Below are 13,629 nucleotides of genomic sequence, written 5' to 3' on the forward strand. Positions count from 1 at the left end.
TTGAGTTTTTGTTCTGCCTCCAGGGAAGAAGGGCACTGGAAGGTGAAGCAAACTGGTACATGTTAGGCATGTCCATGTTGTAGCTAGAAAAACATATTGTGTTCTATGCTCAGCTGCCTTTAAATTAATTCATAAAAGTGGCAGGAAGTGCTTGGGGAGGGGGTGTGTAGAAACAAAGGCATTAAGGCAAAATATTTTTTTAAGTACATTTCCAAAGTCTACGAGGCCATCATAGGCAAATACATTTGGTATTTACTATTCTGAAACTTATTAATAAGACTACCAGAAAACAGACTTTGGGAAAAAGGCACATTTCAGTTGTGTAAAGTAAATACCTCACCCTTAATGTTTCCCGTGACAGGCCAGGTGCAGCACTGAGAACCTGCCAGGCACCTGCCAACTTAAGCCTTGAATGGCTGTGAGGTCGGTGCCCCAAGGTAGGTAGGCATGCAGGTGTCCTTTGGACTGCATGTGCTATATATATATACAGTGACTTCAAAAAAAAAAAGTCAGGCTTGAAGTAAAGACATTGTCCTAGGATTGGCCCCAAGACCAGTCTGACTTGAGAGTACACGCACAGTGCTGCTAACATAGATGTGATTTGACAAGGTCCTGCTGAAACTGAGGCTGATCCAGAATTGTTTAAATTTTGTAACACTGATCCAGAGTAATAAAATTTGCTACAAGTTACAGGCAGCACTTAGTGATCCTCCATTTCCTTCAATATTTTGATGTTGCCTCTTTTGAGGAACCAGAAAGTTTAAACCCAAGTACATGAAGGTCCTCCAGCCTGTGACAAAGCCACCCTCACCTTTGCACTGGCTTTGCTTCTGGCCCTATACTAGTTTGCAGAACTATGGACGACCTCAATGGGAATTTCAGAATGGTATCTCCACACAGTTGGGGAGCACAGACTGAAGAAGAGAGGCAAGACCCCCTTCAAGAGTCTCATTATTACCTCTTCTAAAAATGAATTCTGAATATTGTAAGACAATATATATCAGCTATCCCGAAGTTGGGTCAGCTCACTGAGGCTATATATACATAGTAGAATTTCATATTCAGTAAAAGCCAAAAGTAAAATTCATTCCCAAAGGCATTTTTAGAATCCTGGCTGGCAGGCAGACAAATGGGGTTTGGCAGGAACTGGGGTTGTTGACAGCTTGTTTCTCACTTTTCCTCTCCAGCATCAAGGCTTATACCACAAGGGTGGCTCCAAGTTGTACGGCAGCTGCCCATAGGAACTCAGCCCAATGCAAAACAGCAAGGACATCTCTGAGAGCACTCAGATCCCCAACTGGGCCATGTGTATAAAAATTATATGTGAACTGCAAATTCTGAATTTGCAGTTCATAATCTTTGCATTCATAATCTTTTAGATGTTTGAATTTAATTTCTCAAAAGCAATCCAAAGATATGCCGAAATCTTTATATTGTTTATCTGGTTCTCCAGCTTTGAGTACTATTTAGTAAGATATTTTGAGATATTATGATTTTTCTGTAACTGTTACTTTTGAAGAACCTAAAATTACTATACAGGATTAAACAAAGGGAAGGGAAAAGACAGTGAAAGCAGCAGAGAGTAGTGCTTCTTCCATTGAAACATGCATGTGAAGGTGTGGGATCTTGGAGTTGTAGTAGCTCTCTAGGGCTTCACATGAACGCCTTCCTGAGGTGCTGCATTATGTTCAGTCCAAGAACCTCATCTTGAGGAGGATGCGGACTGCATTCTGGGTAACTGTGGAATGAAGAGCTCCGCCAATTAATCCAACATAGTGAGTTAACAGAGAGGTAACAGAGACCAGTACACTGGACCACACTCAAGGAGAATAGACCACTGCTGATGCTTGAGGGCCACACTGCAGATGGTCCAGCTGTATAACCTACCCTCCCAAAGTCTGTTTCTTTATGTGAAAAACTGGAATATAATCATAGCACTACCCAAGAGGGTTATTACAAGAAGTTACTTAGATGACTGTAAACTGATAACACAGTAAATCCTCAACAGACAATGGTGCTGGGGTCCTCATTGAGGCAAAGATTCTTATCTTCAAATCCAGCAATGCATTTTGAATCCCTGCAAAAAAGGAACTGTATTTCCCAGTATCATATCCCCCACCATCACCCTCTGATTCCTTGTTTATATAAGTCAGATCAGAATACACCTCCAGCACTTTAAGCACAAATTAGTGCTAATAGGATGAGCCAGATTTCATGGGAACATTAACCAATTATTCTCTCGGGGAAAAATCATAAATGGTGACTGTTGCTGTTTTCAAGCAAATCACATCGAAAGGCATTGCCTCAGAAGGATTAATGCTTGCTACATTCCTTCTTTCACAGAGGCAGGGCAAACCCCTCTAAGTCTACTTCTCCCCAAAACATTTTGGGAGGTCTAAATCTGCTCAGACATGTATGAAGAATGAACCTTCTGATGGCTGAGGCCAATGTGGGAATGCTTGAGTTCAGGGAAAGGAGAAAGGGGTCAGAATAAACTTTGGATTGACTTCCTGGTCACTTAAATGTCCTGAAATTTCTGCCTTGGGGTATATATTTTTAACAACTAAAAACTAAATGTACCCCTGAGAGGAGAGTTGCTCCAATTTTGGCAAGCTCTAATCAGCATACTAAATCTCATCAAAACCTAAGGTCAAGGCTGGGAAAGTACTTGGGGTCCTCCAGACCCTCCTTAACCTGCAGAAGGAATAAACTAAAGGTGTCATTGCTGGGGCCAGAGGCAGGGCAAGTTCTGGGATTTAGTGATTTTATAGTCTCATTGAATGAGGCTGTGCTCCACCTGTTACCTCAGAAATTCAGAACCTTCAGATCTCCTGTCCCAACACTCTGTCATGCCTTGAACTTAAGAGTCCTTGATTGTGGTTCACAGACATCTGCATTCCTGAGAGTGTTCAGGCATCAAAGGTCAAGAGACCCATTTTTGACAAGCAGCAGTAGCTTTGGTTGTGGCAGGCCAGCCCTGCTGGGACCACAAGCCAGTACCTAGTTGGCACTTGTTGTCAACTTTTGCCCTGAAGAGTGCCGACCTCTGATGAACCAGAGGAGAATGGGGCTTTTTCCAAATCTGCTCTTTGCTTTCTTTTCCTCCAAATCCTAAAGAAAAAGTAACCATGAAAGACTTATCTGGTTTAGTGCTTGGCTCCATCTGAGGGGTACGTGTATGTCTTTTAATTCTTATTTAAGTTTCTCAGGAAGTTCAACAGCAGTAGAAACTGAATCAATAATTATCATAAATTGTATCTAACTCCCATGGGATTAGGCCGAGGAAAATCAGCTTTTAAAAGATCTGAAGACCATGTGATTGTGCACCCTGCCAAGTATCCAGTCACTCTGGGGGGCGGGGGGAAGCTGACAACTGAACTAATTTTCCTGGTGCTACACACAACTAAGACGTATGCATGACATCATTTTGGAAGAAATAAAGTACCAAAACCTGGACTGGCTGATCCACGGGAGAGGCTGTTATTAATGCAGAGCCAAGGAATCTGCCATTACTGGGGTAGACACCTCTCTGGCACCTATTCTCTAGCATGTCTCACTGCACAAGTAAAGGGCATGAGAGATGTTAACCAAAACCTGCCTGGCTTGGAGGGGACCAGCAGCCCAAAGCAGAGATTGAGTCAAGAAACCAACATTTGGGGATAGAGTTGTGGTTCAGTGGTAGAATGCTTGCCTAGCACATGTGAATCACTGGGTTCGATCCTCAGCATAAAACAAACAACAAAAAAAAAGTTAAAAAAAAAAAAGCCGCCAACATTTGCCACAACCCTCCACAGGGCTCAGCTCTCGTGGGGTGCATTAATCCCTCTTTTCCAAGAACCTGGATTGGAAAGGCACAGTGGTAGGTTTTGTGTTGCTTCCAATTGGAGAGCTCCCTTGGTCAACAGAGAATGTTCACCTTTTCTGAATCCCCATCCTTATCACATGTTTCTGCACTGCTTTGCATGATCTTGTTCCCAGCATAAGCCTGTAGGCTAAACGCATGACTCCAGTCCATGGAAAAATCATAAATGGAAACATATCAAAAACATCCATAAACCAAAAAACTTACAACTCAAGCAGCCTCTGGTACTAACGAAGTTAAGGTTATCAAAAGGCAACATGGGCACTTTGTTCTTACTCATTTAAGAGACTTAACTGGTTTTAAATTTGTGGGGTTTTTTTTTGTTTGTTTGTGTGTTTGTTTTGTACATTACTAGGGATTGAACCCAGGGATACTCTGCCACTGAACTACATCCCCAGCCTTTTTTATTTTGATACAGGGTCTCGATAAGTTGCTGAGCCTGGCCTTGACCTTGTGATCCTCCTGCCTCAGCCTCCCAGGTTGTTGGGATTACAGGCATGTACCACAATACCTGCTTGCTTGGTTCCATTTTCAGAGCCAAAGAAAACTTGAGACAATCAACATTCACATTTCTCAATAAAAGGAAATAATGAAACTTAGCAGATTGGCTTTGACTTTAAATTATTTTCTTTTTCTCCTAAGCTTGTCCCTAACAAAGTGTTCTATTCACTGGGTATCACTACAAATCTATTTTGCTATTCTATCATACGCCCTCCTTTGACTTGCCTATCAGCTGATTAACTACTATCTGACTATTAAATCCAAATCATAGTTCTGGGAGAAACAAGCAGATACTAAGCTCCTTGCTCCCACCTCACACCCCCCTGTAAAAAATCCTGCCAAAAGATAGGAGAAAACTAAGTTTGGGAAATGCCATATACTCTATTCCCCTTTTAGAGATTCACAAAGTTGTCTAAGAAGTCTTGTAATAAAGTTTAACTTTCCTTAACCCAGAGATAGCCATATCTCAAAAAAATACAAACCTTCTTTTTCCTCCTCATAAAAGATGTTTTTTCTATGGGAAGTGCTGCCTTCTGCCAAGTACTGAGACTTGAAGATCAAGTCTTCCTGTTCCTGAGAACACAGAGCTGCTTGCCCGGTCAGAGCTGCCTATGAGCAGACAGTCTCCCATTGCCATGGAGTGACCAAGTAAGTTCCTATCCTGAGAGGACCTTGCCTTTACCCTCTGCCCTGAGACAGTCCAGCATCACTGCCCGGAGAGGTGAGGAGGGCACAGAATACCCACACTCCAAGCTCTAACCAGAGGCAAAACTCTCAATTCCAATACTTAGCTAAAATCCCATTGAGCCAAATACAATGTGACATCCTAGATCAGACCTTGGAAATCCAAGACACCAGCGGAAAAACTGGTAAAAATCCAAATTAAGTCTGGCATTTAGTTAATCAGAGTTTCCTAATACTGGTTTCCTTAATTTTAGTAAATATACCACATACAGGGTTTTAAGGTAAACATTATGGGAAACTGAGGAATTCAAGAAATCTGTATTTTCTTTGTTCCCTTTCTGTAAATCTAAAATAATCAAAATAAAAATATTAAAGGAGGAAAATAACAAAACAAAACCCTAAAGAGGGATCACCTGAAAGATATGAAGCTCATCCTTCTCTCCACGTTTTATAATGAACCTTTCTTACTCCATTTGGGCTGCCAAACAAAACACCACAGACTGAGTAACTTACAAACAGAAATGTGTACCTGACCATTATGGAGGCTGGGGATTCCAAAGTCAAGGCATTGGTGGTCTTCTGAAGACTGCTTTGAGATTGCCTTCTCACTGAGTCCTTACAAGGCAAGTGAGCAAGGCATCTCTATAGCTTCTTTTGTAAGGACACTAATTTCACTCATGAGGCCTGTGCCGAAGCACTTAATGGAATTACCACCCAAAGCCCAGCCTCCTCATGCTCTCACCTTGGGGTTAAGTCTCAATACATGAATTTTAGAGGGATACAAAAATTCATACCTTTGCAGGACCCACTGCATCCTGGGCAGGAAAAAGAGGGGCTGCCCCACCCAGTGTGAGGTATTAAACATACTTCACCCCAAACCACTCATGTCAAGCAGAGGCCACCCAGTGGGTAACACTCAGCTACGCTTGAGACCCAATGCAAATGTCATGAGAACTGCCCACCTGATCACTACTGAATTGCATACTGGCAGCAAAACACAAAACTTGGTGTGACTACCCGCCATATCATGTTCCTTTTTATTTGACTACTGTGCAGCCTCAAATTTGCTGCTCATATTCAGCAGGTGGGCAAAATACAGGTTAGTAGTCAAGCCCAGGGACCACCATTTTGTAATAACAAGCAAGTTATTGTCACATGAGAAGCTTGGATAGCGCTGGTAATTATTATTAAGAGATTATGTGCTAGGCACTGTTCTATGTGCTTTCCATGAATTCATTTAATCCTCGTAACAATTCCATGAGGTAGGCACTCCTTCTGTCCCCCCTTTAACAGGAAGAAAATGAGGCACGGAGAGATTAAGAAACCTGATCAAACCTACAAAGCCAGAAATGGCTATGGTGGCAACTAAATGTATAATGCCTAGTAAATATTGACGCAAGATCTGGTATATAACATGTAATCAATATGGGTTATTACTAAACTCAGAATCTTAGTATCCATTTCTGTGGCTTAATCTAAGATGTGATTTTCTTACCCTGAGGGTTGGGGGTGAGGGGAGCCCAAACACTTATTTTCTCTCGTTCAACATCAAATTATGCCTCAAGTTTCTCTTAAGACTTCAGAAAAGTTATTCGCTGCTCTGGTGATTCCTGCAAGTCCAATTTCATAGGGATTGGCCAATCCATTTCTGTAAAGTTCTAGGCATTATTATGTTAGGCATGGTAGGTCATACAATTTGTTATATAGCCCTCCATTTTTTTTAAACATCTTTCAACCTTTAGAAACGTAGAAATCATTTGCACTTAAGGGCTACAGTTTGCCAGCACCTGCTTTCTAGGATTATTAATAGATACCATATAAATCATCAAAAGGCTTCTGTATGGAATAGGTGGAACCATCAGCATTTGCTAAATTACCTAGTCACACTCTGCATAACCCCACCTACCAAAGGAAAACTGCCAAAGAATTTCATTAAATTGGGAAGTGACTGAAATGGTAAAGATACATCCAAAAGTTTTGTAGGGGAGGAAGGCATATCTAAAAATCCCTGACTGGAAAAGTGGAGTCTTCTCAAGTAGAAAGTGATGAAGGGGAAAAAGGAAACTATCCCAGAATAATCATAGTGTTCTAGAAGCATCACTGAATTTCATTCATGTAATAAATATTTAGGAATATTTCCTGGGCTTCTCCATGTACACACTGTTCTCAGTAATAGAATTACAGAACATTAAAGCTCAAAGGGATCTTAGAAAATATCTGGTCCAGTTTCCTTATTTCAGGAATGAAGATTCTGTGGCCTCAAACTTCTTTGAAATAACTTGGTTATTTCTGTCCAAATTTAAATGTGATCAGTTTCGTTGCCCCTCAAGCTTGGCATTGATATAGGTTATTAAATGTTGGTGAATGGAACTTATTATTGAAAAACTACTCTTCTTTACTATTTTAAAACCATCTATTAAACCTGGTAAAACAATATATCATTGTTTTAAAAAATTATTGAAAATTCTTCTGCTTGTTTTTCATATTCTTACAGCATGTGTAAGTAGGCTAAAGATGGATCACTGGATGAACAAGTCTAATTCATCTTCAACCTCTCTTCTACTTCCTCCTCTCCTTTTCACACAATCTTCCTAGTTCCACTGCTGCTACCCTTGCTGCTCTGAGCTGCTGTTTCTGCTTTAATCCTTCCCATTCCAAGTCCTCCAGATTTATACCATCCACATTTTCCTTCTTAAAACCATACTCAGAACCAGTCTCAGTGGCGCACACCTGTAATCCCAGCAACTTTGGGAGGCTGAGGAGGATCCCAAGTTCAAAGGCAGCCCCAGCAATTTAGCAAGGCCCTAAGCAACTCAAAGTGAGACCCTGTCTCTAAATAAAATATTAAAAAGAGCCATAAATGTGGCTCAGTGGTTATGGGCTCCTGGGTTCAATCCCAATACAAAAAGGGCAGGAGGCCTCAAGTCACATCACCTAGAGGCTCTGGATCCTTGAACATATGCTACCTAGCTACTCGCTAAAGTTCTAATTCAGAGCTTCATTCTCCTGGTCCAAGTCTCCCATCTTTCTTTCTAGTTTTATTTATCATTACTCCACTTCCTCTGATGCTCCCTTCAAACTGTTCCATACCCTTCCCTAAAATATGCTCCCATGTTTGTGCCTTTGCTGAGGCTTCTCCCTCTCTGGGAAACACCTTTTTGCTCATTGCACTTTCAGAAATCCTATCCCTCCTCCACGCTCCTGCCCCTGTTTGCTTTATTTCTGCAGCACTTGGTTCTACTTTCTTATGGCAGGGACCAAATTTCACCTTCCATTGGATTATTTGGTTATATGGCCTGATGGTTCTACTGAAAGCAAGTGGACCATTCTGCAAGTACAATAAGAAATAGTTTTAAGTTAAAACACCGAATTTATTGCATAATATTGAACTATATGCACACACATAGAAAATAAACATTTAATATAACTGTATATCTTTTTTTAATATTGTATTTATAAAGACTGAAAAACTACCAATTTAGCAATTGGAGTAAGTTTTAAAAACAAAAAGCAAAAATCCACGATCCTTCATCATTTTGAAGTTGTATCACGGTTCATAAATACTTCATTTTATATAAATAATTTTTCTGTAGTTACCAAGAATTTAAAATTAGGCTTACACGGGTTCTTTGATCATGTAGAATTCTCTTATCCCATGATGAAGAAGGTTGAACATGTCATTTTTGAGATACATATATTTGATTTAAACATAATCCCCTCAAAATCCCACTGTAAACAAACATTTCAAATGTGATAAACAAAAATTCCATCATAAAGAATGTCCATAAGTCTAACGATTGGGGAAGAGGAAAAAAAAATCTAAATAGAAAATTTGAAATTTAAATAAAAGTACAAAAAGAAAAACATCATGCATCCACCAGGAGGAAAAGGAAGAGAGAATTAAATCATAACAAAGAAGAGAATGCAGTAGAGAAGAGAGGAAAGCAAAGTTAGGGAGGGGTGGAAAGGAGAAAAGAGAAGAAAGATGACATGAAACAGAGAAAGGGACGAGAAATTTATTGTTTCTACTTTTCTTGGGCAATATACTCTCTTTTAAAAAAAAAAAAAATTAACACAACTTGCTCCAAAAGCTAGATAACGGAAGGAGTGGGAGGCCTATCAATTCATCTTATTGTCAAAGGGACATGGTTGAGGAGCAAAACAAAATTAGGCTCAACTGCAACTTGAAGCTGCTCTGCATATCTTTAAGGAGGCCTAGGAAATATGCACAGACATGGGAAGGTTGCTGTTCCCTCAAGAACTTTTTTATTTTTATTTTTAAGCAAGCTGTGTTCATAAAGGCTCCTGGAAACTCAAGAGCTCTGCCAAAGTAATGGATCCAGTCTCAGCTTTGGGGGATTGGGAGTTTCTGAAGTAGTCCTTTCCTCCTGTAGATTAGAGTAGGGCTGCAACAAGCCAGGGCATTTCCAAGGCTGAAGAGAAAGGAGGCAGTCTGCATGCGCAGGTAGGAAGGAACAGATCAAAGTCATTCTTATAGAGGAATGAGAAGTTAAGAGAAGGAAAAGGAAGCATTATAAGGAAAGAACCAGCTGAGAGAGACATTTAGGAAATGAAAGGTTAAAAGTCTACTGCCATTTTATCCAGCAGAATGCAACACATTCACAGGTAAAAAGAATACTGGGTAGTTTGGTTTAAAACAAAAACAAAAATCCAAACCAACTCCCATACCAGAGCCAATTTTTCATCCTATCCCCAACCCCTGATTTTTTGACCAAGCTGTTAGCTACTTACAACCCCAGAAACACATCAACCATTTTTAGGATTCAAAAGTCCCAATCCACTTAGACAATAAAAAAATAGATCACTCCCCATGATTTTCTATATAGGCCTCAATGTGGACACTGAGGAAGGAAGGGACATCAAGGACGAGCTGGGGAGATTCAGGCCAAACTAAACCCCTCATAGTTGTCAAGCGCCTGGGTCAGTCGTGCACTCAGAATCTCTTTGCTGCTGTACTTGGGGAGGTCGAGCAGGTTGTAGCAAGTGTGGGCCACAGGCAGGTACTCCTCCCCACTGGCCGTGGACTGGATGACAATCTGTAGGCTGGCCATGCCATAGATGGGAATCCGGTCACTGCCAGTCAGGAATACTGTGGAAGAAAGTGAAATGGCATTATCATTCTCTCAGCAACACAGAGGATGGAATGACACCCTGTGGCTCCCATGGGAAGTACAATTCCATTCATGTGCCAATATGTACCCAAAGCAATGATGGATGCTTACAACCACCCTCAAGTAAAAAATGTCATTAAATGCATGCCCTCATAAACTTCCTAAGTTTTCACAAAACCAAAGACAAAAGGAGTGACTGACATAGAAAAAGAGGAGATGCCCTCAGGGGAAACCAGGAAGACCAAGACTCTATGATCTCAAATCTCCTCTCATGTCAAGTGTCTGATGCCATCTGACGTGTGAGCTTCCATCTGATGTCAGATGTCCACTCCCTCCTTCAAAACCCAGAAGAGCTGATCCAGACACCATATAAGTCATTTCAATCTTATAACATCACTGTGATTTGACAAAAGTCAGGGCAGGAGGTGGGGTGGGGCCATAGGAGCTTGTCTTTCCTTCTTCCTAGTACAGGATAACTTTGTCACAGTAGAAATGCTGGAAATCACTATAATGAAATTGTCACTTAAGAAGCACTTTCAAATAACCTGAGGCCATGATGTAGGGACATCATTAATCCAGAATTAATAGAAACTTCCCCAAGTATAATGGTTCCTGAACAGAAAATGTCTTTTTCTATGGAAATCCCCAAAGCCATAATAGGCTTCTCTTGAATGCCTTACCACATCACTTAGCAAGACTTATCCTGTCACCCAACTAATGCCACTGCTTCTCAATAGCCCAACATCACCAGCCAAAGTAGAGCTGGGCCTCTTGGAAGAGTTCTGGTGTTAGATCTCCACTTCTTTGTCTTTGCTGCATGTGAGCAGCAGAACATGCACCTATGTCCTACATTAATATTAATATGTGCTCATTCTTATAAAGCAAAACTAATTTCCCTTTCAAACCCTACCTATTTATTTATTTATTTAATATTTATTTTTTAGTTTTAGGTGGACACAATATCTTTATTTTATTTTTATGTGGTGCTGAGGATTGAACCCAGTGCCTCACAGGTGCTAAGCGAGCACTCTACCACTTGAGCCACAATCCCAGCTCGTATTTTTTTGTTTTATATTAATAAAAATTCTATATTACTCATTGGCTAATTTCTGACTTTGATTATATATAGACATGAATAAAGGAAAGATTTTAGGTGTTTTTAAAAGGCCGAATTTGTTCATGTAAACTAACTTCATTTTCCTTTCCAAGGATATTACCCTTCTCTGATATCATCAAACCAGTCACAAAGAATCACATATTATATAATTCCTTTCATAGGAAATGTCCATAATAGGCAAATGCATAGTACAGAATGATGGGGGGCTATCAATCATACCTCCCCACTTCCATCTACAAAGGCACTTAACAGTACGTTTTAAATTTTAATTTAGTTTTTTGTTGTTGTTGTTTAAACTTAGCAATATTTTTTAAAGCCTGCAGATATGAGGGAGGCTAGTCCAAACAATTTCCTTCCCTAAATGTAATACTTAAGGAATCACTTTCTCTTTTGGTAGGGCATGGAGGATTGAATCCCAAGGGTGCTTTACCACTGAGCCACATTTCCAGTTCTTTTTTACTTTAATTTGAGATAGGGTCTTACTAAGTTGCTGAGGCTGACCTCAACTTGCAATCCTCTTGCCTAAACCTCCTGAGTAGCTAAGATTATAGGCATGCTCCAACCACACCTGACAAGGAATCACTTTCATATAAAATAACTATTACATTCATTTATTCATCTGCTTTTGAGACAGGGTCTCTCTCTGTTGTCCAGGCCAGGCTCAAACTCTGGGCTCAAGGGGTCTTTCTGCTTCAGCCTCCTGACTAATGGGAACTATAGGTGGGCATCACCACACCCATTTAAATAACTATTTACTTTTAAAGCAACTGAAAAAAATCAATAAAAAGCTTTTTTCCTCCCTTTAGGCAAAATATATAGATGAATAATGTATGTTGTGCCTGAAATCACTGAACAAAAAACAAAACAAAAATAAGTATATTTACTTACTTACTCTTTGCCTCTTGGAAAAGTTAAACCCTACCTATGGGGTATATTTCCTTACACTATACACAAAACTAAAATGTGGATGAACACCATATTGATACTTACAGAGAAACTTCTTCTTCTTTTCCAATGGAAACTCATGAAATGTTTCCCAGAATAGTTTCACAGTGGGATGTGTGGCTGAGTAATCACCCTTGTAGATGGCAGTCTGTCCATAAAAGAAAAAAATTATCTTACAGAATATTATAGTAGACATGGAAATAATTTTCTTTGATACTAAGAAATAGCTACCAAAATGCAGAGACCTCCAAATCCTACTCAACCACGGTATACTTTGAAGGGATACCAGGCCCTGGGCACACCTACCAGGCAGCTGCTGGTTCAAGCTAGCATCTTTTGAGCTTACCTCTTCTAGTTCTTCCCAGTTGTAGTTGCTGTTCCCCACCATCATGGCCCTCAGTTCTGAAGGCTGGAAGAGCTCAAGTACTTTGCCACCGCACACCTTTAGGAAGCCACTGGAGAATGCTGTGTACCATTCATGAACTGAGATGTGGAAGACATAATTGACATAGGCATCCACAAATTCCTGCCTGCCAGAAAACCAAAGAAATAGAATTAGCTCAAGCCTGTGTAAATTATGAAGTTGCCCTTCTACTCTGAGCTTGAGAGTGATGAAAAAATGGAATTCCATCAAATTCCACACCAGGTGGTATGCTAAAGGCATCACCCAGGCCACTGGCCCTCTGTGCATTCCCTTCTATCCCTAGGATTCCATGGAGTGTTTCAGGTGACCTGGATGGGAAGGGGAGAAGGTCAGGCAGGTAGAACCATGCTGCTGACATTACCTAAGGATTTCTAGTTTCTCCCTTGTTTAATGTCCTGCTTAAAATTTAGTTTAGGAAACAAAGACTTTTTCTTTCAAGCAACAGTAGTTGTATGATAATTGTTCTAAGTCATTTCCCCTATCTTTGGAAACAGATAAAGCTAAACAACTTGATATTTGTATCCTTGTGTATATTAAAAAGCAATCACCCTGGGCTGGGGTTGTAGCTCAGTGGTGGAGCGCTTGCCTAGCATGTGTGAGGCACTGGGTTTGATCCTCAGTACCACATATAAATAAAAAAATAAAGGTATTGTGTCCATTTCCAAATAAAAATATTTTTTTAAAAAAGCAATCACCTTATAAATGGTAGTCTGTCCAAAGAGGTCCAATAGGAAAAAAAAAGTGCATTTTACAGAATAAGAATGATATTATAGAAGATACTGTACCATTTGCATTTGAGGCTATGAAATAACTACTGAGATGTAGGAGACCTCTAAATCCTACTCAACCACAGAAGTCTTTAGACAAGACAAGAACTCTGAATTCTGAACCGTCTTTCTTATACATCCTTTAAGTACCTCAAAAAAAAAAAAAAACTATCTCAAACAATAGCTCCATCTCACTA

General features: G+C 40.2%; 1 protein-coding gene across 3 annotated transcripts in view; it reads right to left on the reverse strand.

Moving 5' to 3' along the window:
* Positions 1-9,105: 9,105 nt before the first annotated feature.
* Herc3 (HECT and RLD domain containing E3 ubiquitin protein ligase 3) overlaps positions 9,106-13,629 on the reverse strand; it is a 132,401-nt gene continuing 127,877 nt past the window's right edge. For all 3 annotated transcript variants that reach the window (XM_046458855.2, XM_046458854.2, XM_046458856.2), the window contains 3 exons: positions 12,588-12,771; positions 12,287-12,389; positions 9,106-10,157 (listed from right to left, as the gene is read on the reverse strand). In XM_046458855.2, the coding sequence (XP_046314811.1) occupies positions 9,949-10,157; positions 12,287-12,389; positions 12,588-12,771 (496 nt within the window). In that variant the 3' untranslated portion in view covers positions 9,106-9,948. The remainder of the gene's footprint in view (positions 10,158-12,286; positions 12,390-12,587; positions 12,772-13,629) is intronic.

Source organism: Marmota monax, unplaced genomic scaffold (genome assembly GCF_021218885.2).
Source record: "Marmota monax isolate L192 unplaced genomic scaffold, Marmota_monax_Labrador192_F-V1.1 WCK01_AAM20220418_F8-fsc00002, whole genome shotgun sequence".
Lineage (NCBI taxonomy): Eukaryota > Metazoa > Chordata > Mammalia > Rodentia > Sciuridae > Marmota > Marmota monax.